This window comes from Dipodomys spectabilis, unplaced genomic scaffold (assembly GCF_019054845.1).
Source record: "Dipodomys spectabilis isolate Male_0828 unplaced genomic scaffold, ASM1905484v1 ptg000342l, whole genome shotgun sequence".
Classification (NCBI taxonomy): Eukaryota; Metazoa; Chordata; class Mammalia; order Rodentia; family Heteromyidae; genus Dipodomys; species Dipodomys spectabilis.
Window position 1 is genome coordinate 186,967 of NW_024871019.1, and position 26,260 is coordinate 213,226.

A 26,260-nucleotide genomic window follows, 5' to 3' on the forward strand; every position below is an offset into this window, starting at 1 on the left:
CAGGCTTGTAAGAATACAACAGGCCTGTGGTGGTACCTCCTGCCTAGGACAGTGCACAGGGACAAGAACTTACCAGTAAGACACTGTTACACTTCCTTGCATAAGGGTCCTTCATGAGTTTGCCAGAAGTTTCCACAGCATCCCTTAGTTCCCTAGGAGACATCTTAGAGGCAAAGAGACAACATTCATGTCAGGTGCCATGTAGACACTCCAGCTTGAAGGAGTATTCTAGAGAAGCTAGGATTTCTGTTGATTCATATGACTATAGGCATAACTTCCAGTCTCCTTTCAGGTGACTGACCTACTTGCAGGAGTTGTGTACTCAGCACAAAGTTCTGGCTTCCTTGGTAGGTATTCATAGCTCAGCTGTGGTTCCTCCAAACCAGATGTAGCCTCTATCTGTCAGAGCTCATTTCTCACCATAAACAAGTTTGCCTAGCAACATAGTTGACATAATGTATTATCTAGTTCTCCTCTGGTAAAATGTAGCTAACAAAGGTCAAATTCTTCATAGAATGAGCAAAGGCTGCGAAGCCCCATTCCTAGTAGATTAAAGGAAAAAATAATTTGATCGTAATAACGCAGAAAAGACAACTGATTTAATTCCATGTCTATACATAAAATAAACCAGGAACAAACTATGAAAAGGAGAAAATTTATCTTCAAGTTGACCAGAAAAACCTCTAGTAAGCTTTATGCTTAAAGCAATACTTTTAATATCAGTGGTAAAAAAGAATGTTTGAAATAATCTTTTCTACTAAAAACTGTGGAGCTGGAGACATGGCTCAGTTGGTAGAGCACCAGCCAATGATCAAATGCTAGGTACTGAGTTCAAGTCCTGGTCTTAGACAGAAAAACAGAATGAAAGAAATATACTGGAACTTTTATACAATGTAATGAGAAGAAAATCAAATATATGATGAAAAGTTTGGAAAGGAAGAAAGGACATGTTATTCAGATAGAATACGTGAGGTAACCTAATCTGCTGGTGATTAGAATCATTTCAAGAAGGGAGGGAGAAAAAGATGGAAGGAGGAGGAGAGAGAGGAAGGGAAGGAGAGAAGATAAGAAAGGGAAAGGAAGAAGAGAAGAAAGGGAAGGGAAGGAGAGAGGAGGCTCGGGGAAAGAAAATGGAGATACTGTTCAGTGGTACTGTACTTGCCCTTGCATGTAATGGCCCAGCTCTACAAAAAATAAATAAAATGAAAACAGAAACTCCCACCTTTGTCATTAGTGTGTAAACACTCTCTATCGGGGCGTAGCCTGGCTCCTTACTTTCAGAGGCTGACTCCGCCTTTCCTGCTGTGTTGACTGTCTCACTGTCCACCTGTCTCCCTCTGACCGGTACTCACCTCATGGTCTCTACTTGATCCTGGTCAGAAAAGACTTTTAGCAAGGCAGGCTTTCAGAAAAGTAGAGATGAGGCATCTTACAAGTTCTGTTTGTTGACCAAGACGAACCTACAAATTAATTTCAAGAAGCTAAACTTTCAGAAATGTCTCACCCAGCACAGACCATCAATTGAGTTCAGGATTACACAACCTTGGACAAGTTGCACACAATGCCAGCTTTTCTTTTTTTTTTTTTTTTTTTTTGGGGGGGGGTCTGGTCCTGGGGCCTGAACTCTGGGCCTGGGCGCTGTCCCTCAGCTCTTCAGCTCAAGGCTAGCACTCTACCACTTGAGCCACAGCGCTACTTCCGGCTTTTTTCTTTTTGCTTATGTGGTGCTAAGGAATCGAATCCAGGGCCTCATGCATGCAAGGCAAGCGCTCTACCACTGAGCCACCTTCCCAGCTCCCAATGCCAGCTTTTCTACCTATTAAATCATCAGGTTGAAACAAATAATCTCCATATTCTTCAAGTTCAATGTAAGGAACCAGAATTTCAATACACATTTCTCATCAGCTGACTAGATGCCAGCCAACACACAATTGGCCAAACAGTCAAAGATTCCGGTTATTTTCCCAACTCTTATGTTTTCATATGTCATGGCATGAGAATTTATTTTTCAATTTCCATTCATTGAAATTCATTCAGTATACAGTTTGATGACTTGTCCAATCAATCTCCTCCTTCCACCAGACCCTGTGAAGCACTGATTTTGGTTCCTATGTTTTTATCTTCTCTAATATGGAACGCAATGGAATTACACAGTACATACCTTTGAACTTGGCTTCCCTTCACTTACTCGTAAGGTTCATCCATGTTAATACATGTATCAGTAGTTGATTGCTGAGTGTTACCTTGGTTGGGCCTAAAGGATTCTCTTCTTTTTGTCCTTCTAGTTGGTGTGGGTCAGGAGACTTGTTCGTGTGAGATCTGGAGAGCAGAAGTGCAGCAGCAGTTGTTGGTGTTTGAACATGTTGTAACTTCTCTACTGGTTCACCTTGCTAAGCCGGGGCAGCTAGCAGAACCACAGCTATTCCCGCCATCCCTTGGGTCCTCCTGTAGTTTCTCTAATGGCTGGGCCAACTGCGTGTCCACAACACACTTCTCACAGTTCTCCATTGTGAAGCTGGAGACATGAGAAGTATTATGGGTGGCGATCTACCTTCAAGGGCTCCGTGTTGGAATTGCTGTCTCCCTTCTCACCTGCTGATCCCATACAATTCCAGTTCCGGCATCAGAGACAAAAACCATAACCTCACAGACACCCCTTACCAACTGCAACAACTGTACTGTCAAATCCTTACAAATCACACCACATGCACACGTGTGTGTGCACACACTCACACATGCTCACATTCACATACACACAAGCCTGTAAATAACCTAGCAGCTCTGCTGCTCTGACTGAACTCTTAATATGAGTCTCTTTGTAGAGTTCCACCTTAAGATGTACAATTTGTTAATCTGTTTACTAGCTGATGGACATTTCATTATTTTCACTTTGAAACTCTGAGTAAAGCTTTTATGAACATTCACACATCAGGTCTTTGTGAGACACATTATTTCAAACATGGAGGAAACAGTCACATTTGATTGCCCCTGGAGATAGGAAGAAATGCCATGGTGATCTGATATTGACATTTTGCATTTTAGGTCTTTGTTATCATGAGTTAAAAAATCCAGTAACCATGAGTTTTATGCTTTAAAGGGGTGAACTTTGTAGTGTATAAATTATATCTCAATTTTAAAAAGTAGATGATAATACAACAAAGAGACTGTCAATTTATAATCTAATGCCAAGTTTTATTCACCTTTTTTCTTACAATATGCTGGCATTCAAAATATACCTCATAAGTAACTCATGCATACAATAGGCACTCTAAAATATTATAATTTAATAAGTAGGTATTCTTTAGAATGACTAAAAATACTGATGTAAAATCCCAGTTGAGAAGTGTATAATCCCATAGTAGACAAAATATATAACTTTACAATAAACATTTTTGTAAGAATTAGCCCAAAAGAGGGGACACTTAAACTTTGGAAATTAAAAAATAAAGAGTAAAAAGCAAGATGAAATATACCACTCACATCTTTAGACAATGGTCCCTGGATTAGCGGTGCTTAGACCAAGGGCTGCCTGCACCCATGGTCCTAAGAACAGAATCTTGAGTTAAGAAGATAATTCTGTACCTTCTTAGCTGGAAATGCTGTAGGAAAATGAAAGCAATAGCCTGGGAGATGTTTTAGCTACATGGTTACATGAACACACACAAAAAAAAGAAAATAAAAATTAAATAAGTATCTTATTCTCAACTTAAAAAAAAGCAATGTTTTTCATCTTCAGCAGCAAGAACAATCTATAAGTAAGCATGAAGTCACTTTTACAGAAGCTATGCTAAGTTCTGTGGGAAATGCTTTGGGAGAGATAAAAGAATCTTAGTTCAAATATTAATATTTAATATTAATAGACTTTACCAAACCAAATGAGGAGACTGTACCACTCATAATGAAGTATCTTCTATTTTGCAACTATGAATTTCACTCCAACTTGAAAAAAATTATAGCACTATTATGATAAGGAAGAGTTAAAAGCAAGCAAATGCTGAAGAAGTAAACAAATACTTTATAGTCAAAAAATAACAATGCCTACTGACTATATTTTTTAAATGACATAATTCTATAAAAATTTAAATAATCTGACCAGATCAATACATGGAAATACATATAAAATATTATTAAGTGAAAAAACAAAATTAGAAATATAAAATGATTATAACTGTGTAAAAGTAAATATATTACAGTAACAAATATGAAATGGATTTAAATAGATAAGAACAGAAACAGATTCAAATATGAATTAGTGTTTTTTGTTTGTTGTTTAAAATTGTAACAAAACAAAAAAAATAGATTATTATTTTAGGTAAAATTATACTCCTAAACAATAAATATGGAACTATATGTGGACTCCTATAACAGAGATTTTTTAAACCATGACTTATATTTCAAGTGTATCTTATGGCAGGAGATCAGCCCACATTGGCTGATACTCATTTAACTTTGTGGATGACTTGTACATTTATGATTGCCCTTCTTAAACATTAAAGACAGCATAAAGCACTGTCCCATTAAGAAAACTAAGCAGCATGCTAACAAAAATCTAATAATTAGTTCTGCTCCTACAAAAAGCTGACAGATGGCTTTTAAAAAACTAATTCTATATACATATTTTACATAACATTTATGCTATAAATATTTTTGAAGAATGGCTTTTATATAATTGTTTATTTCAATATATGTCTTATTAGTTTCATTGCTAGTTATGCAAATACCCAGTTTTTCAGATCTGTATTGAAAATTATTCTCTACGAGACTTAGAAAATGGTTAATTTCTTGGATAAAACATAGCATATTTAGAAGTCCGAAAGCCAAGCAAATCCCTTATTTCATTCCGGAACTTGGACAGGTCTTGGCGTAGCTCATTTAGGTTCTCCACAGTGGCCTGATCTGTGCTCTGCATCCTCTGTCTCATGGAGGTCAAATACCGATGCACTAAGCAGCACATCACTTTCTGGTAGTTCTCATCTCTCTTTTGTTTCAAGTTTCTCCATTCCTTCAAAACAGACAATACAGTCATACTAATGACATGCTGCATGTATATTTATGTGCATAGGTATGTGTGTATATATTTATACATGAATAAATATACACATACATATACAGATATACCTAGACTTTAATTTGCGGAGGCACAGGTACGGGGCTTTGAACTCAGCACTCAGTTTCACTCAATTTTCTTGCTCACAGCTGGACACTCTACCACTTGTGCCACACTTTCAGTCTGTTTTTTTGCTAGTTATTTGGGAGACTGAATCTCCTGGATTTTTCTGCCCATGAGTCTCTGGATCTCAGCCTCCTAAGTAGCGCAGTTCTATAGGTGTGGGCCACCAATGTGTGGCCAATACATTTTGTAAAAAGTCACAGATACAAGTACATCAATTTCCCCTTTCTTACTTTTCCTTTCCTCGTTCCTTTACTGTTTTTGAAAGAGTCTCTCTATAACCCACACTGGTCTCAAACTCAAGCTTCCGCTACTTTGGCTGCCAGAGCTGCTGAGATTACAGTCATATACTATCACACTCAGTTCAAACACATCTTTATATTAGAGGACAGTTTTGCCATGATGTGGTCTGGAATAATATTCAATACTTGCTTAAAATAAATGTAGCCTGAATATTTAATTCAATCTCCTTTTATGGTTATCTTGATTTTAAAAATTAGTCTTAGGAACCTTCAATTTATCCAGTGATTTGCTGTCCCACAGGGCACATATGGCTCACTATAACCTGTGCGCTGAGAAGGTTCTTACAAATAATGTGTGGAATGAATTTTATGATTGGCAATTTAAAAATTTTGAGCCCCAACTAAGCAAAAATTTACCCTACTAAAAATTCTATGATTTTTTACAAGTAGGCCTATATTACAATGAATATTATTCAAGTTACGGTGATAATAAAAGTTCACTGAACTTTTTCTTTCTTGTCATGTCATGCCTATCTCTGACTTTTGTTTTGACTTACAAAGTATGGTACATTTACTCCCTGGCCTTTTATAGGAAAAATATGCCAGTCTCTGGTTTCCAAGCATTATGTTCTGAATTATCAGTGAACTGCATAGTTTCAAAGAAGAAACAAAAACAGGAACCAAGCTTAGTAATAATTTTTTATCTATGGTAAAAGAATAGTATTCTGAATTACTTCCCATGCTTTTAAAATATGAGGTAAAAACTTCACATGCTGGGGAAATTTGATAAGCAAAAAAAAAAAAAAAAAAAAAAGCTTAGTCCTGTGTGTCACTCTGATATTTATTGAATGTTAGGTGGATACAGAGGGGTTCAGAAGTGGGGAAACAGTCATTCATAGCCAATAAGGAGCTTCAATATTTATGGTTTTAAAAAATTTGCATTTAGAAATTGCTCAGACTTTTAGGGTGCATTTCAAAGTTCTAATTCTTACCTTTAAACTGTTTTGCCGCTTGACCTTCCCTTTTGAAGTGTGAGAGCAAATCCACTTACTGAGGCTGCTGATCATGTAGCAGATGGTCTTTGGTGAAGGAATGATGTTGAAGGGTGGCGGAAGTGTACACTTGTCGTCAAAATAGCTAAGCCATAGCTTTGCTCGGGCGAACTTCCATTCCTTGTCTTCATGATTCTGTAAGAGTAAGGGAAGAGCAGTACAGAGTAAGAATGCACATGCGTGAGGGTCCACCTACACACACACACACACACACACACACACACACACACACACACACACACACACACACACACACACACACACACACACACACACACGCAGGCAGGAAAAAGGGAGTTAATGTTTAAAACTGTCTAAATGCTCTTTCTATATATTTGGCAGATAAAAAAAACTGGTTCAAGACTTGATGTATCATACATGTCAAAATCTATATTTAACTTCGAAATGATGGTATTTCTCAGGTCTCATCACCTTTATTTCATGTATTTGATATGATCTGGAAGCACAGAAGGCCTTAGAGAATGGATACTCACTGCTATCAACTGAAAGCTTTTGTGAAGCATGGCGACCAGCAGCTTGGTAAGGACGATGACAACCACAACGTTGTAAGTGCCAACGATCACGGCGCCGACAAAGGACTGCAGCTCTTCTCCATAGCTGAACCTTGTGACAAAGATTGCCACATGGGCTAGGGAGAAAATATACCAGAACAGAGCGAAGCAAGTGCCGATGAACCTGGCAAGACAAGTACACTTCTGTTTAAAAGGAAATTGAAGTAACAATTACCAAAGATATGTAATTCATTTGAGCAGAATCATACAAGTGAAGCATTAATCATCCTTGCATAATACTTTATAAAAATAAATGAAATTAGCCAGGCGCCCGTGGCTCACACCTGTAATCCCAGCTACTCAGGAGGCTGAGATCTGAGGATCATGGTTTGAAGCCAGTCTGGGCAGAAAAGTTCATGAGACGCTAATCTCCAATAAACTACTCAGAAAAAGCCAGAAGTGGTGCTGTGGCTCAAGTAGTAGAGCACTAGCCTTGAACACAAAGAGGCCCAGTGACAGCACCTAAGCCCTGAGTTCAAGCCCCAGGAGAGGCAAACATAAATAAATAAAAATAAAAAATATAAGTAAATGAAATTAATTCCCACAGCACCAATATGGCTTGCTTTGAACAAAGAAACAAACTCAAAAGGTCATAAATTATTCCTGTGTTTTAATTCTGTGCTTCCTGTGTAAGCACAGCAGCCTAGATGGTAGCTAGTTTAGATTTTGTCACTCTTCCACTCAAAAACTTGAATTGCTTTCAATCACAATTTAACCCCAAATCCTTCTGGGAAGTAACAAAATTCCATGATCCTGATAAGGTGTCTACCCTCCTCTCCTACCTACCCTTCTCCCTTCTGATTCATCATGTTCCCTTCCCACTGGCTTTGTCTTGAACAGGCCAGTTGGGCTCCCACTGCTGGAAGGTGGCTCTCCAAGTTCCTTCTGCTTGTGATTATTCATTCTTCAGTCCCCTCCTTCATGGCCAGTTCCGTCATCAGCTTTCCCTGAATCTCACACAACTGGAACCTCTCACAAACAAGCGCCTTAGCCCAAGCTTGAGTTGTCCTTTCAGCCCTTACATTAATATGTATTTGATTAAATCTTTTCACTGCATGTGTCCCAATGTAAACTCCACTAAGATCATTCTGCTCACAAAGACTTCAGTCAGTTGGGACACTCAACTGTGTTAAATGAACACAAACCCATCAAATCTTATATTATAAATAAGAGGACACACAAACTAATTTTTTTTGTTGATCATGAGGCTTGAACTCTGGCCCTGGGCACTGTCCCTCAGCTCTTCAGCTCAAGGTAAGCGTTCTACCATTTGAGCCACAGCACCACTTTCAGTTTTCATGGTTTATTGGAGATAAGAGTCTCATGGATTTTCCTGCCTGAGCTGGCTTTGAACCTCAATCCTCAGATATCAGCCTCCTGAGTAGCTAAGATTACAGGCATGAGCCACCACAGCTCGGCCAAAGTAAATTTTTGAATGAAAAATTGAAGCTCTTGTTTCTGTAGTCACTAATTCATAGAGAATTTGGCACAGAAATATATTTAGTAGAAATACTTTGAAAGACACTCACGAATGGAAAGTATCATTGCTTTGCTGTTCACAAAAGATGCCCACACAGTCCTTCTGTTCTTTTGGTGTGTAGCCTTTATCATAGAGTTGTGTCAGTCCAATTGTGAAGGAAAACAAAACGAGAAGGAACATCCCGAGAAATTTTCCAAAATCTTGCAACATTTGTCCCATAGAAATCTGTGGAATGTATTACATAGGGGAGCTGATAGTAACATTATTGGAAACCTGATATTACATCTGAGATTACCCATCAGTACAAGGAAGACAAACACACATTCCACAGGCCATCTCCTTTATTCCACTGGCTGAGGAGCTTTGACACCTTGAGAACATGGAAAACCAAGCTGCTTCACAGCACATCATTCTAGCAAGGCCAGCACTGAGTGCTGGATGGTACCATCCTTGAATGTGGTCCATGCCTATGGAGACTTTGCTGCTGTGGGGCGGAGGCAGAGACATACTTAAGTATATATGGAGATGTGTGTGTACGTACTGACAGGGTCTCACTGGATGACTCAGGATAGCTTCAACCTTGAGATCCTCCTGCCTCAGCTTCCCAAGAGCTGAGATTACAGGCTAGGTCAATCCTGTCTGTTTAATGCCATACTATTTGATTTTTTTTTTGTCGGTTGTGGGCCTGAACTCTGGGCCTGGGCGCTGTCCCTCAGCTCTTCAGCTCAAGGTTAGCCTTCTACCACTTGAGCCACAGCGCCATTTCCAGCTTTTTCTGCTTATGTGGTGCTGAAGAATCGAACCCAGGGCCTCATGCATGCAAGGCAAGCACTCTACCACGGAGCCACCTTCCCAGCCCAATGCCATACTATTTGAATGGGGCTTGAATAGTGTGATTTTTAGTCTGCTGTGTGCCAGAAAAGCTACACAACCATTTATAAATAAATAAAAAATACTGAGGTGTTACAAAGATCACATCTTTGATTTGTTGGTATTATTTCTAGAGTCATATCCATAGGAAATAATCTATCAGAGCCAAATTGTCTCACATACAGTATTACACAGAAGAGTAAAAACAATCTATATATATTTGGTGGGGAAAAGCTTGATATCTTAAGGCTCATTATGTTGTGCTGACAATAAGGAACAGTAATGATCACAATTTCTACTCATTCTATTCCCAACCTTCCAGAATAAAAGTTCTATCTTTGTAAACAACACATGCTCAAAACTCAGGTCAACATATGTGTATCTACATAAATACCTACATAAAGGGGTTGGGAAGGTGACTCAGTGGTAGAGCGCTTGCCTTGCATGCTTGAGGCCCTGGGTTCGATTCCTCAGCATCACATAAGCAAAAAGAAAAAAGCCGGAAGTGGTGCTGTGGCTCAAGTGGTAGAATGCTAGCCTTGAGCTGAAGAGCTGAGGGACAGCGCCCAGGCCCAGAGTTCAGGCCCCATGACCGGACCCCAAAAAAAACAAAAACAAAAAAATAAATATCTACATAAAATTCTCAATAAAATGCCATCAAACCAAACTCAATAGCACATTAAGAAACTCATACAGATCTTCCAGGTGCGGCCTCTCGCAGCTCTCTACAAGGCCCCACAACCGATAAAAATAAAATAAATTAATGATAAAAAAAAAAAAAAAAAAAGAAACTCATACAGCTGGGCGCTGGTGGCTCACACCTGTAATCCTAGCTACTCAGGAGGCTGAGATCTGAAGATCATGGTTCAAAGCCAGCCAGGAAAGTCTGTGAGACTCTTACCTCCAATAAGCCACCCAGAAAACCGGAAGTAGTACTGTGGTAGAGTGCTAGCCTTGAGTTGAAGAGCTAAGGGGCAGCACTCAGGCCCAGAGTTCAAGTCCCACACCGACCAAAAAAAAAAGCTCATACAGTGACCAGACCTGGTTGTACATGCCTGTAATTCCAGGAAGTTGGAAGAAAGAGATTGGGAGGATTATGGTTTGAGGCCAATCCAGGCAAAAGGTTTAGTGAGAGAGGAGGCTAATGGGCCAGAACTTTAAATAAAGTCTGAATTCCTAAAAGCCAGGCATTATTATTATTACTAGAAGCAAAGCAGATGAAAAGCTGTATCCTTCTAATTGTTCATTGTTTAGTCTTCACATCATGACAGAACAGAGTTTCAATGGATAAGTAGAGAGATATAATATTAATGGCATATAATGATCAATGATCTTTAAGAAAGTTTTAGGTGTTTACCTGTAAGGGACCCAGGACAGAGCTGGTGGTATACATAAAAAAGAGACGGAGATAACTCAGCACATTTGCAAAGGCAAACAGCCCTTCTGCCACCAGGGTCGGATGGAAGGCATCCCAGTCCTTGCGATCAGCGAAGTCATGAAACTGCAGTCAGGAAGAAAAGCCACACAGCATGGTTGAATTTAGGACAACAGAAAGAAATGTTCCCATCTCTTGGACAGAAAGCTATTTTTCCTTGTGTCTCCTTGTGGAAGATCACCATGAACTCCTCAGGACCTTCTCTCACCTAACAGAAGCACCGTTTGATCTGAGCAAAAGACTTGTGAGGATGGCCGGAAACACCACCTATATGACGTGTATCGATTCTGCAAAAATTCTTAGGCTATAAAAAGTTCGTTTTTCGCCAGGCGCTGGTGGCTCACGCCTGTCATCCTAGCTACTCAGGAGGCTGAGACCTGAGGATCGCGGTTCAAAGCCAGCCCAGGCAGGAGAGACCGTGAGACTCCTATCTCCAATAAACCACCAGAAAACTGGAAGTGGCGCTGTAGCTCAAGTGGTAGAGCGCTCGCCTTGAGCTGAAGAGCTGAGGGACAGCGCCCAGGCCCAGAGTTCAAGCCCCACGACCGACAAAAAAAAAAAAAAAGTTCGTTTTTCAAATTGTAGGTAGTTTTTTTTAAGAAATAAAATGTTTTCTAGTTTTCCTAAATCCTACAACATAAAATTTAAAGCATGTATGTTGTCAATAGTCAGCTGGCATATTGAATAAACCTAGTCCTTTGAACCAGGATTTTAGAATCAATTACAGAAGTTTCATATGCGTGCACTCGTCAACACACACACACACACACACACACACACACACACACACACACACACACAGAGTGCATTAGTACATCTGGACATAGAGAATCTACACGTTAACTGCTTAGATCACAGACCAGTTGGTTATGGAGCATATTTACCAATTGTCCTGAAATAATTAATGGTATACTGTTGCTCTCAAATGTCCTATATTAGATAACAAATTATAAGACCCTGCCCTTAGACTACAGAAGTCTAGAAAAGCAATATCATTCCATCTCTCTATCAATTCACAATCTATGACCAATTTTTATCTTCTTAGTAATTTCACACTCTGGTCATTAAATGTATCCAAACATAATGTTGCATAACACTAATAAATTAATGGAGTAGATTTTTAAATAAACCAAATTGATGTAAGAGAATCATTTTGCTTTTTCTATAACCTATAAATTACTCAAAAAGTAGAAAATATAATGTATTTTACTTCCTTGAATGTGACACACTGAAAAAATTCCAAACTATCCATCTAAACAAAGCTAGCTAACAAACATAAAATCTATTCTCCTTCTGGCCTTGGAAAAGTGTATTTTTTTTTTTTTTTGCCAGTACTAAGGTTTGAACTCAGGGCCCTACCTCCAATCCTATTAGCTTTATTTAATCAGATAATCTTGCTTTTTTGCCTAGAATGACCAGATTACAATCCTTCTACATATCTGGAATTACAGATATGTACCACCACATGCAGCACATTTGCTGGGGTAGGGTCTCACAAACTTTTTACCAAGACTGGCCTGGACCTTTGATCATCCCAATCTCTATCTTCCCATAGCTGGGATTATAATCATGAGCCACCTTACCTGGTGAAAGTAAAACTGTAGTAAAAAAGTAAAATAGATTTTCTTTTGGGGGGTCCGGTCTTGGGGCCTGAACTCTGGGCCTGGGCGCTGTCCCTCAGCTCTTCAGCTCAAGGCTAGCGCGCTCTACCACTTGAGCCACAGTGTCACTTCCAGCTTTTTTCTTTTTGCTTATGTGGTGCTGAGGAATGGAACCCAGGGCCTCAAGCATGCAAGGCAAGCGCTCTACCACTGAGCCACCTTCCCAGCCCTAAAATAGATTTTTTTAGAATTCTGAATAAAATATATATAGTCATCTGAAAAATTTAACAAATATTAAATATTTAATATACATTTAATTAATAAATTACATTTATACTAGTTTTTAAGCTTAAAAATATAAAAATCGTGACAGAATATATAAAATACTATAATACCATTATATAGTATTGTGAAATAAACTCTTTTTCAGATTAATATAAAGGTACCATCTTAATCGTTTAAGTAAACAAAGGTGAATGGACTAAATATAACAAATTGGCAGTTACTAGGAAGAAAATGTCTAGATAGATCTGTATTTAAATCTAGGCTTTTTTTTGTTATTTTACTGTGTGGACCAAGATATGTTATTAATATCTCTGGGTTTTATTCTCCTTATTTGCAAAATGAGGATAAGTATTCTTTCTCTCAGAATCAAAGTTTAAAAAACATTAAAGGATCTCAAATACTAACTATAGTACTTACTATCATAGAGTAGCTCCCATCATTCAAAGGGAAATGCTTAAATTATTGAAAGGAATTCATATGCTCGCAAATGGTTTTTAAGTGAAAACATACCAGACACAGATCTGGACCTATGTCCAAGTAGCTGAATACCTTACACTATTTTTTAATAAATGTATACCTTTAACCGACACAATAAATAGTCACCTTGTTGTGAGCTACCACCTTGAGAGCAAAGGTGGCCAAATACAGGGAATTCATGACAAAGCTGAGCTGATTTCGAGATTCTTCTAGAAAGTCTTCCAATCCTTCATACCAGAGTCTTTTAATGTCTGACCAAATCATCCCTGAAAAAGAAAGAAAACTCAGATAACAGTCTCTTAATTTAATAATAAGCTAAATATTACTTTAAGATTCAGTACTAAGTAGATAATCCTTGGCTTGCCATAGCTTTATTAAAAAAAAAGAAAAGAAAAGAAAGAGGAAAGAAAGAACTTTTAAAATAAAAAGTTCTTAAAATTTGACCCTTGTACCAGTAGCTCATGCCTGTAATCCTAGCTACACCAGGAGCTGAGATGTGAGGATGGCGGTTTGAAGCAAACCTAGGCAGGAAAGGCTGTGAGCATCTTATCTCCAATTAACCATCCAAAAGCCAGAAGTAAAGCTGTGACTCAAGTAAGTAGAGCACTTGCTTTGAGCACAAAAGCTCAGGGACAGTGTCCCAGGCCAGAGGTCAAGCCCCAGAACACACAGACACACACACAAAAAAGTTCTTAAAACTCAAAAGAAAATAACTCAAGGCTTCATATTTGCCAGAGAAGAATGTTAAATGAATGTTCCTTAGCTTGTTTCAACAAGCTAAGAAAACAAGTAAAATGATGCTAAACACACACACATACACACACACACACACACACACACACACTTCACTATTTGCACTCACTATTTTAGTGATCTTATCTAATTTAATGGCTTTAAATATGTATTTGTTAAGATTGCAAATTTGTATACTTAAACTCACCTCATATTTACAAAATAATTTATATCTATGAGCCTCTCTCCTGAACTCAAATAAGTTATTCACTGCTTCTCAACTCCAATTGGAGATATGTCCAAAATGAACTCCTATCTCTGTCCCAAACTGCAGATTTCCCATCTCAGATGAGGACAACTCTAGCTTCTGGCTGCCTGATCCAATGTCCTTGAATCATCCTTGACTCCTATATTTGTTATAAAAGAAAACTCACTGGGATTATTTCCAAATATATTTAGATTTAATTCTCCTCATAGCCACTTCAATTTTAAGCTACCACCTTCTCCTGCTGAGACTACTGAAACAGCTAGCTAGTCTTCAGTTTCTAGGCTTATCTCCTTAAAATCTATTTTCAATACAGTTTCCAGAGTGATTCTCTTGAAATTCAAGTGTCTATTGTTTAACTGACAACCTTCTACTTTGAGGGAATAACTCAAGAGTAAGAATCTTTGTTTTATTGTCAGATATTCTATACATGTCCTGAGAACATAGAATATTAAAAAAAAACATTCTAAGCGAATAAATACACAAAAATAAAACCAAATCAACAACTAGCTAAACAAGCAAATGCTTCCTTTTTGTCTAGAAGCAAAAATGCAAGAAATAGAACACTAGTAGCAAGGAATGGTTTAATTTCTTTAGCTTGGTTTAGACATGTATTTATCATTTTTACTGTTTCCACCTAACTTTTTTGATAGTATAATTTTGTTGTTATTATTAAGGTGTCATTCAGAGGAGTTACCATTTCATAAGTCAGGTAATGAGTACATTTCTTTTTTTGGACAATGTGATCTCTTTCTATCTAAGCAGTATTACATCATGGATTGAATAGTGTTTAAAGGAGAAGTCTGACTAAAATCTGGTTACTTGAAATGAACTAATTTTCATGTTAATTACAACATATAAAGACTTCTTTGCAGCTGAAGGCGAACTACAAGTGGGCATTAGAAGGCAATTATTCTTTAATTATTTAATAATTAAAATAATTAAGAATGCAACATAATCTAAAGAAAAAAAATCAGTACTTTATATAAAAGGAAAAACTAAATTTTAATATTCTCCTTTGTAAAAATAGTAAGCATTCAATTCTTAGATTACAAACAAAGTTGAAGCCAGGCTCTTTTTGCTTATGTGGTGCTGAGGAATCGAACCCAGGGCCTTAGGCATGCAAGGCAAGCACTCTACCACTGAGCCACCTTCCTAGCCCCAATAAAAGTTCTTTTAACGCCAGGCGCCAGTGGCTCGCGCCTGTAATCCTAGCTACTCAGGAGGCTGAGATCTGAGAATTGTGGTTCAAAGCCAGCCTGGGCAGGAAAGACCTGAGACTCCTATCGCCAATAAACCACTAGAAAACTGGAAGTGGTGCTGTAGCTCAAGTGGTAGCTCGCCATGAGCTGAAGAGCTGAGGGACAGCGCCCAAGCCCAGAGTTCAAGCCCCATGACCGACAAAAAAAAAAAAAAAAGTTCTTTTAACTTCCATATATTTAAATAATGTTAAGTTATCCATCAAGTTCAGGGACATTTATCTTTGTAAAAGTATTAGTTAAATCGTCAGTGACTATAAAACTGTTTAAATTCTTGGTGTGCAAACTGTAAAACTGCAAGCTGAACTCAATGTTCACAATGCCATCAAGCCAGGGGGAGATAATAGGCTCAGTAAAGGTAAAATCCAGGTAACATGATACTCACCAATAATCCACAGAATAAGAAGGTAGTCTATTCTTTCAAGGGCTGGCCCCATTGTGTTTTTCTTATCCTCATTGTAGACAAGAGAGTACAGATTTAATAACAGCAGGAATGTGAAGTACGAGGCTCCATGAATAATAAATTTCATAAAAGGAGTGTGGATGATTCTTCCAAATTGAGATTTGGGAGCTATCAAATAACACAGTGATAAAACTGGCCAAAAGATGCCAACCATCAAGACAGTCATTATCTTCTTACAGGTGGGCTTACGACGATAACCCGACATTTGTCCAAACCAAACTGTGTTCAGGAACTGCTGGCAGTTGGACTGGGAGACAAACTGCAAAGGACACACACGGACATCAAAAGTGAAAAAACAGAGCTGGGTGCCAGTGGCTCACGCCTGTAATTCTAGCTACTTGGTATGCTGAGAGCTGAGGATCATGGTTTGAAGCCAACCCAGGCAAGAAAGTCTATGAGACTCTTATCTCCAATTCACCACCAAAAATCCGAAAGTGGAGCTATGGCTCAAGGGCAGCAAAGCTAGCCTTGAGCACAAATGCTCAGGGACAATGCCCAGTCCCTGAGTTCAAGCACCAGGACTGGCTAAATAAATAAATAGAATCTTTAAATAGTAACTAATTATTCAAGTTTTTAATAATAGTTTAGAAGATTCTATACAGTGAATATCAGAAAACCAGAGAATCAGATTCAACTTTGTGATATCATGAGCCACTTCATCTTTGAGTTCACAATGAATTTGAATAAGAAGAATAAGGAAATACAGCATATTTATATTTCATTTTTAAACAGAAGTAATTATTTATATAGAAAGGGTGATTTATAAATGAACCCAACATCAGATGAGACACAAGATGGAAACTTCATTTATAAAGGCTTATCTGTGTAGTTACTATTTAGCAAGATCCATTATTATTTCATTATAACGAATAGTAATTATTAAATATAATAGCAACTGACATGTATTGAGTACTTAAGCAACACAGATGCAAACATTCCTCTCATTTACTCTTTGTATTTACTGTGTGCTTGCATTAAGTACTCAATAAGTGGCAGTACTCGTGGTTTCATGTCCAAACATTTTTTTGAGACAAGGTCTCACTATGTAGCTCAGGCTGGCCTTATTGCACAAGATCCTCCTACCTTTTCATTCCAAGATCTAAGATTTTAGGTGTGCACCACATTTGGCCTAAATACATATTAATGCTTAAAACTAAAGCTCAGACTCAGTGAGTCCCACAAGGACACACAACTTTTATGAAGCAGAAGTAGAATCTCAATCTAGACATGTTCCAAAACCTTTGCTCAGAGCCACTAGACCATGGTGAAGAAACAAACTTAAATACAGAACCTCCTACCTCCTTTTGGTTATATTTGATAGCCAGTTTTAGACGGCTTAAATTCATTCTTTCTTCTAGCAGTCCCCGTTTATCAAGAGGTTCATCACTAGATGTATGGTTTAGGATGACTTCCAATTCACGTGAATTCCGGGCTTGTGCAAGCAAATCTTTAGCAAACATTTTACATTGTCGAGCTAGTTCCTCATAATCGTTCCTGCAAAATGCAGTGGTCTATTAGAAATATCACATCTATCTTCTAATAACATTATTTCCCTAGAATTTGTAAAGGCAGCAACATTTTAATTCTGACAAGTCTGTACAAAATATGAAGTCTTTTTCTGTTGACAGTCAAAAGACTTCCATACTGATGTAAAATCTTCCAAAACTTTAGGGAAACCTTAACACCATCAGGTCTGGTGTTCTTACTGATGTTCATGCTGATAACCTTGGAAGATCATATATTCAATTCCTAGAAATCTCAGTAAGTTCATACTCGTAACTAGTTCTTAGTTTAACTCATTTACTCTTATTCTCTGTATGCTTAGCTAAAATTTCCTTCTAATATTACTCATGTAAACAATAAAAATAATTCCGAATGCTATATAATCAATAAGTAAGTTACCTAGGGTAAATTCAATGATAGTCTACAATATATTTAAATATGAATATCAAAGGCATTTGAGCCGGATGCAGGTGGCTCACACCTGTAATCCTAGCTACTCAGGAGGCTGAGATCTGAGGATCACAGTTCAATGCCAGCCTGGGCAAGAAAGCCCGTGAGACTCTTATCTCCAATGAACCACCAGAAAACTGGAAGTGGTGCTGTGGCTCAAGTGATAGAGCACTAGCCTTGAGCTAAAGAACTCAGGGACAGGGGATGGGAAGGTGGCTCAGTGGTAGAGCGCTTGCCTCGCATGCATGAGGCTCTGGGTTCGATTCCTCAGCACCACATAAGCAAAAAAAAAAAAAAGCCGGAAGTGGCACTGTGGCTCTTGAGCTGAAGAGCTGAGGGACAGCGCCCAGGCCCAGAGTTCAGGCCCCATGACGGAACAAAAAAAAAAAAAAAAAAAAAGAACTCAGGGACAGCGCTTAGGCCCACAATTCAAGACCCATGACCAACAACAACAACAAAAAAGCATTTGATTCATATTTAAAATGCTCATTTTTCAAGTGAAAAAGAAAACTACTAAATGTACCTACTACTAAGTCATAATGAATCATATGGCTTTAATCATACTGTGCTCTTAGAATTGCATATTACAAACAAGTCTAATTTAATTTATGAGAATGAAGTCTTAGTACAAAATTCTTTTTTTTTTTTTAGGTCCAGTCGTGGGCCTGAACTCTGTCCCTCAGCTCTTCAGCTCAAGGCTAGCGCTCTACCACTTGAGCCACAGCGCCACTTCCGGCTTTTTTCTTTTTTGCTTATGTGGTGCTAAGGGCCTCAGGCATGCAAGGTAAGCGCTCTACCACTGAGCCACCTTCCCAGCCCACAAAATTCTTTTTTTAAAATATCAATTACAAGTCAAGCACCGGTGGTTCTTGCCTGTAATCCTAGCTACTCAGGAGACTGAGATCTGAGGATCATGGTTTGAAGCCAGCCTGGGCAGAAAAGTCTCCATGAGACTTTTATCTCTAATTAACCACTCAAAAACCAGAAGTGGAGCTGTGGCTCAAAGTGGGAGAGCACTAGCCTTGAGCAAAAGAGCTCAGGGACATAGCCCAGGGCCTGAATTCAAGCCGTATAACAGACAAAAAAATTAAATAAAAAAATAAAATAAATAATCAATTACATTAAAACTGATGTCTGTTTGATGAAAACTTAAAAATTAGGTTAGAAACAAATAGTCATGACTATATGGATGGAATTCAGAAAATAATTTCTATTGTTCCTCTCCCCAAGGATAAAGAAGACAAAACAGACTTTCTCTTGCTTAGTCTTTTGATACAACAGAACTTCCCAGGAAGTGCTGGTAGAAAACTATAATCCAAAGAATAAAAGCTTCTTTGGAGGTAAATGTTTCTCTCATTAATTCTTTGCATTTACTATGTATCCTGAGAAAAACTGATTTTCTTAACAAATAGAGTATTATTCATTTCTTGGCTCAGAGACCTAATTACAGAAGGAGACAATCACCGATAGTGTATATTGTATAAAGACATCTCATCTTTTGGTAAACACTTAACAGATAATTAGATTTAAGGGTAAAAGTAATATGTTTTATTAGTGTAATTTGCTTCATCTCTACTAGATTATTGGGAGACAAACAAGTGGTTGTACAGTTCAGATGAAGACAGATTAGAAGTCAGGAGTCCTATGTTGTAGTTGTAATTTGCTTTACTTCAGTTTCTGCTCTGTTACTAATTTGATGCTGATACTAGTAAAACATCTAGTCTTCATAGATCTGTCTATAAAAACACTGATGACCATTTCTGAATCAACTTAATTAACCTATGATTATAACATAACAGAGTACTTGCTTCAAATCTTTTTTTGGAATAATTGGGTGGTTTCTATGTTATACTGTAAATCTCAAAAGTATAAGATTACAATAGAAATTTCTACATATTTAAACAAGGTGGTAATGTAGTTAGAGGTAGAAAAAAGTTACATTTTCACCATGTTTTATGGAGAGCCACAAAAGTATGTACCTATGTCATATCAAGATTAAATAAAATTCAGGGCTGGGAAGGTGGCTCAGTGGTAGAGCGCTTGCCTTGCAATGCATGAGGCCCTGAGTTCGATTCCTCAGCACCACATAAGCAAAAAGAAAAAAGCCGGAAATGGCGCTGTGACTCAAGTGGTAGAGTGCTCGCCTTGAGCTGAAGAGCTGAGGGACAGCACCCAGGACCAAAGTTCAGGCCCCACAACTGGACCCAAAAAAAAAAAAAAGAATTAAAAAAAAAAAAAGATTAAATAAAATTCAGTGTATCCAGATTTAAAGTATAATTCTAAACTTGCAAAAATTATACACAAGCTATTAAGAAGCCACTCTATGCTGCTGCTATTAAGGCTGAAGAAAACTGTAGGTCTCTTGTCTCCTTCCAGGAGGTAGTAGTCTGAACTTCCCCCATCTTATCAAGTCCCAAAAGGGACCACATGGAATGAGAAGCTCCAACAAGAACTGGATGTGAAGGAAAAGACCAGTGAGCAGAAGAACTTGCCAGAAACCCTGACCTAGGGATTCGTTAGGAATCTTTAATCACCTCCTTCTTTAGAGAGTACCACAGATACTCTGCCATAAAGGAAAATCTCAGTTCACCAATGGCGTGACCCTGGTTATAAAAGGGCAGGGGTAGATAGGGAAGGAGTGAATAGCACTAGGATCTGTTCCTTTGAGGGAAAATGCCATGGAAGTGGCAGCAAGCTGTGGTCATCTTCTATCCAATGTAAATAAATGTAAATTATAATTCTGTTCATGAAGAAATGCAATGGGAAAAATAAGACCTTATAGAATTTCCAGTTTCCATTTATTCATACCTGAATTCCACCTCCACAAGGCTGAGTTCCTTTAAGTCAGCACTAAGCTCAAATGCTCTCAGAATTGGATCTTCTTCTGTTAGCATTATCAGAGCTGGACTTGCCAAACATCTGTATATATCAAGACGAAACCTATAATGACATCGGATTAAGTAAGAAAATCTTATATACACATTATTAGAGTTTTAACCTAAAGTGTTTATAATCTTATGGAGTATTATAAAATTAAGAGGAAGTAACAAGGAGAATACATATAAGAATAGCTATTATAAGATGACATTCATAAATGGAGAAACATTTAAAAATTTAAATAAAAATCTCCATGAAAGGAGAAATATTTAAAAATTAAATAATCTGGGCTACAACTATTGGAGAAAACTGCATCTATGACTTTAAAGAAATTTAATGTTATTATAAAGGTGATGGACAGAGAGGTTATAATTATGTAAGTCAAGTAAAGAGTGCATCTACTACTTTAAAAAATTGTTTTATTGTCTTTTTTCATCGACTCACAATTCCTTGGTAGCCCACTCCTATAACCTCAACACTCAGGAAACTGAGAGAAAAGGACCACAAATTCCAGGACGGCCTGGAGCTACATAGTAAGATACTTTCTCATAAAAAGAAATGAAAGGGCTGGGAATGTAGCTTAGTGGTAGAGTGCTTGCCTAGCATGCATGAAGCCCTGGGTTTGATTCTTCAGTACCACATAAACAGAAAAAGCCAGAAGTAGCACAAGTGGTTCAAGTGATAGAGTGCTAAGCCTTGAGCCAAAGAAGATCAGGGACAGTGCCCAGGCCCTGAGTTCAAGTTCCAGGACTGGCAAAAAAAAAAAAAAAAAGAAGAAAAGAAAAAAGAAAAGAAAGACATAAAAGCCAGGCACCAGTGGCTTACACCTGTAATCCTAGCTACTCAGGAGGCTGAGATCTGAAGATCGTGGTTCAAAGGAGGCCCACGAAAACAAATCTTAAGAAATTCTTATCTCCAATTAACCACTAAAAGCCACAAGTGGAGATGTGGCTCAAGTGGTAAGAGTGCTAGCCTTGAGCACAGAAGTTTAAGACAGTACCCAGGCCCAGAGTTCAAGCCCCAGAACCAAAAAAAAAAAAAAAAAAAAAAGCAGCAGATACTGGCATAATGTTGGGAAAATGGAATTCTTATACTCCGTTGGTTGGATGCAAATTAAGACAGCCACTATTGAAATCAGTATGGAAGTTCCATGAAAAACTGAAAGTAGAACTACAATATGATCAAGCTATACCACTTCTGGGCATATTCCTGAAGGAATGATAGTCAGCATACAGTAGAGATACCTGAATACCCAAATTTACTGTGGTACTATTAACACTAGTAAAGTTTTGTGCCTCAACAGATGAATGGACAAAAAAAAAGGTATGTTTACACATGGGGGTATTATTTAGCCATAAAGAAGAAATCATGTTATTTGCAGGAGAATGGGTGAAACTCAAGATCATCCTGTTAAAAACTTGAATGTGGGGCCGAGAAGGTGGCTCAGTGGTAATGTGCTTTCCTCCTATGCATAAGGCTCTGGGTCCAATTCCTCAGCACCACATAAGCAGAAAAAGCCAGAAGTAGTGCTGTGGGTCAAGTGGTAGAGCGTGAAGAGCTGAGGGGCAGCGCCCAGGCCCAGAGTTCAAGCCCCACAACCGACCAAACAAACAAACAAAAATCCTTGGGAATCTTCATCTCCAATTAACCACCAGAAAACCAGAAGTGGCACTGTGCCTCAATGGTACTAGCCTTGAGCAAAAAGAACTCAGGGAGAGATCCCAAACCTGGAGTTCAAGTCACATAACCAACAACAACAAAAAAAGTCCCTAACACTCCTAACTCTAATTAACCAGCAAAAAGCTAGAAGTGGATGTATATAGCTCAAGTGGTAGAGCACCAGCCTTGAATGAAATAAGCTTAGTGAGTATGAGGTCCTGAGTTCAAGCCCTAGTACTGGCGTGTGCATGCCCAAGTGCACATGAGCACACACACACACACAAATTTTAAAAAACAATCATAGCAACTGAAATACTGAAAATGTTTCTTAAAACTATAATGATCAAGTATCCTTCCCTACTTCACATGAAAATAGTCCCTAAACATTACCATCACTTGGAACATCACCATACTCAGAAGAAAACATGTGTAAGAGGAGCTTGGGAGGTTTATGGCACTTTTTTAAAATAACTAACCCACTACCACAAGAACAAACGCAGGCTCTTGAAACAGACATTAGCCTCTCTTCCTGAGGACACTGCAACTCCCCAGGGCCTGCCTCTCAGTGCCACCATGCTGCAAATCTCATTGTAGCATGAGTTTTGGTGGAAAAAAACAAATCTAAACCATAGTTCAGTTAGTCTTTCTAACATTGAAAATCATCTTTTCAAGTCTAATTCATACCCATGGATCTTACATGACTTTGTACTGTTCAACCTGTAAACACATCTACAAAATGCAGAACTCAGTCATGAGCAAAGATGCTGGAAGTCAACTCAGTCTTGAGCAAAGGTGCTAGAAGTCTGGCGTCACATTTCTTAAAAGAGGCATATAGAAGTGGCGTTGGTGGCTCACGCCTATAATCCTAGCTATTCAGGAGGCTGAGAGCTGAGGATCCTGGCTCAAAGCCAGTCTGGGGCAGGAAAGTCCGTGAGACTCTTATCTCCAATGAACCACTCAAAAAAACAAAGTGGCGCTGTGGCTCAAGTGGTAGAGCGCTTGCCTTGAGCTGAAGAGCTGAGGGACAGCGCCAGGTCCTGAGTTCAAGCCCCACGACTGACCAAAGAAAAAAAAAGAGGCATATAGAGAAGTAATTTTTAAAAGTCAGCACTGTGAACTTGTATACCTTACTGCATCACCCAGGTGTTTACCAAAAGCCTCCCTTTCTGACCTGGAATGTCGGAGACTGTCCTTTTTGTTTTTTGCAGAACACAATGTGCACTCACAGCCAACAGCATGCGGCTTGGGGAGAGACACATCCTGCTTTAACAGCATGGTAAGGATTTCATAGTTGTTACGATGAGCAGCTAAAATGACAGGTGCAACGTCCATAGTTGTTGAATACTCAGGGTTCTGAATTCGTTCCATTAGTTTCTGAAAAACAGTTACATAAATATGCAAGACTTATTATGTATGACTGGAATATATTTATTCAAAGGGTGAAATGAAAAAATAAGAAGGCTAAAGAACTGAAGAGAACTTAAAAATTATTTTAAGGAATATGATAAACACTTTAGACTAATATCTTGAAACTGGGAATCTTAATTCTAATGATTAATTGGATATCGTCATGATAAGCAATAACTTTCAATAGGTAATAGTCACATAACTAGAATTCTGTTTTCTAACAAAGAAGTGAGGATATTTAGAGAAATACCTGAGGAAAAAGCACTTAATTTTTATAGGATTGTAGAAACATGCTCCACAGGATAAAGAACAAGTTTAGAAAAAGAATGTAATGAAAAACTAAACATGAACAACAGGCAGAGCATCAATGCACGACAGCAACGGGGTTGCTGGGAAAGGTAGGAAACAGGAAGCAGTTTTCGTTTGTGTCCCTCCCTACACATTCTCCATCGTCATCTGTGCTAGTCCTCTAACAGATCCACAAAAGCCCTAACAATGGAGCCACTATTTAATGAGAACTCAACTACTTGGCACTTTACATTCATCACCCCATTTGATTCCTATAGCAGCCTGAAAAACTGAGCATAGTTAATAACCATGAAGAAACTGAGGCTCAGAGAAGTTAATGTGCCCAAGACACACAACAGAGCAACAGGGTGCTGATCAGAATTCACATTTGTTTTACTTGGGAGCCTGAACTCCTTCAGCTATGCTATGCAGGCCCGTGGGCCTAGTGATGTCATGGAATGAGGACAAAATAATAGTAATTGGACAATCAGGATTAGACAAAAAGTTGGCTTTTTATGTCTAATGCATACTCTTTCCAATATTTCTCACTCGTTTGCAGAGGTTTCTCTGACAGCTGTTTGATTCCAGTGAAGCTCATCAAGTCCACATCAAGTGAAACTTAAAGTCATTGATGAAATAAAAACCTGTTAGTAGTTCTAAGTACCTGTACCTAGCATACCACACTCCTTTGTGCCCATGAGAAATAAGTCAAAAGGCTAGAAACAGGCATACCAAAATAGAAGAGCCACTGCAAAACAGATGGAAAAAAAACTGAATAGGAGGAATCTAGGATGCCATGGTCCTTTGATAAGGCTACATTCTTAAAGGCCTACTTATATTCCTGTTGGTTTCTTAGTATCTCTTAAAGTAGGAGGTCCTATCCTCTGGAGACAGTCACACTTTTGTTTTGTTTTGTTTGTTTTTTTGGTGGATTGAATTTAGGGACTCTGTGCCTGCTAGGCAAGCACTTTACTGATCAGCCAAATATTCAGTTTTGTAGTAGCCTAAATGAAAGAAAAAAAATGTTTAGTTGAATAGGACAAAGTATGAATTCTGCAGTGGCCCCATAGTTCTCAGATCAGGGCAGACAGAGCGCTACCAACCAAAAGAAGGTATTTTTGGAATATAATCAGTTTATACTCAACAACTATTTAAAATGCTTGTTTTACTGTACCCCCACAACAACAAATATTGTAATATTTAAATATGCTGGAAAATAAATATCTCATTTCAAATGGACATTTCTTTGATTAGCAGCAACTATCTTTCTAACTTTAAAGTAAACATTTTAAAAAAGAAGAAAAACCTTAATTACAGTCAGTAAGAGATGACCAAGAGATGCACCACCTTGTTGCATCTCAATACAGTTGCTTTCCTACCCATAGTTTCAACCTATAACATGAAGCTGTATGTTCCAATTCATTGTTATCATTTTTCATTATTTTTCCAATATTTAAAAAATATTTAAATGACTAGCATTTATTATGTATACATGTAGTTATTTATATGCTTTCTCTTCTCTCTCTTCGAATATTGTCTCCCCCACCTACCCCCACTTGCTAGGGATTTAATCTAGGCCTCCAGGCAAACCATCTACCACTGAGCTACTTTCAAGATGTTTGAGTTGTGTCACATGGGGCTTTTCTCACTACAAGAAACAAGGCCTTAATCAATCATTTGCCTATTTTCCTGACCATGTCCTTCATAGATGACTAGAGGAGAAAGAACTAAGCTGAAGAATACAAGCATCTTTCTTGTTTATGGCGCATCATGCATACAGGCCCCACCAGTAGGGTGTAAGCCTACAGTACTCCCTCACCATCCCTGATTATTCTATTTTTTAAAGTCTGTTAATTTGACAAGCAAAAATAAATACCTTATATCTGACCATCAGTAGGTTGTTTTTTTTTTTTTTGGGGGGGGGGGAATCCAGTCGTGGGCCTTAACTCTGGGCCTGGGCGCTGTCCCTCAGCTCTTCAGCTCAAGGCTAGCGCTCTACCACTTGAGCCACAGCACCACTTCCAGCTTTTTCCTTTTTGCTTATGTGGTGCTGAGGAATTGAACCCAGGGCCTCATGCATGCAAGGCAAGTGTCTACCACTGAGCCACTTTCCCAGCCTCGCCATCAGTAGGTTTTAATGCTTTGTATTTTCTTTTTTTTTTTTTCTTTGTTG

The 26,260-nt window shown here is 38.3% G+C and overlaps 1 protein-coding gene across 2 annotated transcripts in view; it reads right to left on the bottom strand.

Moving 5' to 3' along the window:
• Nucleotides 1–3,589: 3,589 nt before the first annotated feature.
• Trpc1 (transient receptor potential cation channel subfamily C member 1) overlaps nucleotides 3,590–26,260 on the bottom strand; it is a 35,525-nt gene continuing 12,854 nt past the window's right edge. For both annotated transcript variants that reach the window (XM_042665703.1, XM_042665702.1), the window contains 10 exons: nucleotides 23,564–23,766; nucleotides 20,665–20,796; nucleotides 17,202–17,397; nucleotides 15,826–16,162; nucleotides 13,311–13,450; nucleotides 10,744–10,887; nucleotides 8,566–8,741; nucleotides 6,959–7,160; nucleotides 6,405–6,599; nucleotides 3,590–5,002 (listed from right to left, as the gene is read on the bottom strand). In XM_042665703.1, coding sequence (XP_042521637.1) covers nucleotides 4,775–5,002; nucleotides 6,405–6,599; nucleotides 6,959–7,160; nucleotides 8,566–8,741; nucleotides 10,744–10,887; nucleotides 13,311–13,450; nucleotides 15,826–16,162; nucleotides 17,202–17,397; nucleotides 20,665–20,796; nucleotides 23,564–23,766 — 1,953 coding nt within the window. In that variant the 3' untranslated portion in view covers nucleotides 3,590–4,774. The remainder of the gene's footprint in view (nucleotides 5,003–6,404; nucleotides 6,600–6,958; nucleotides 7,161–8,565; nucleotides 8,742–10,743; nucleotides 10,888–13,310; nucleotides 13,451–15,825; nucleotides 16,163–17,201; nucleotides 17,398–20,664; nucleotides 20,797–23,563; nucleotides 23,767–26,260) is intronic.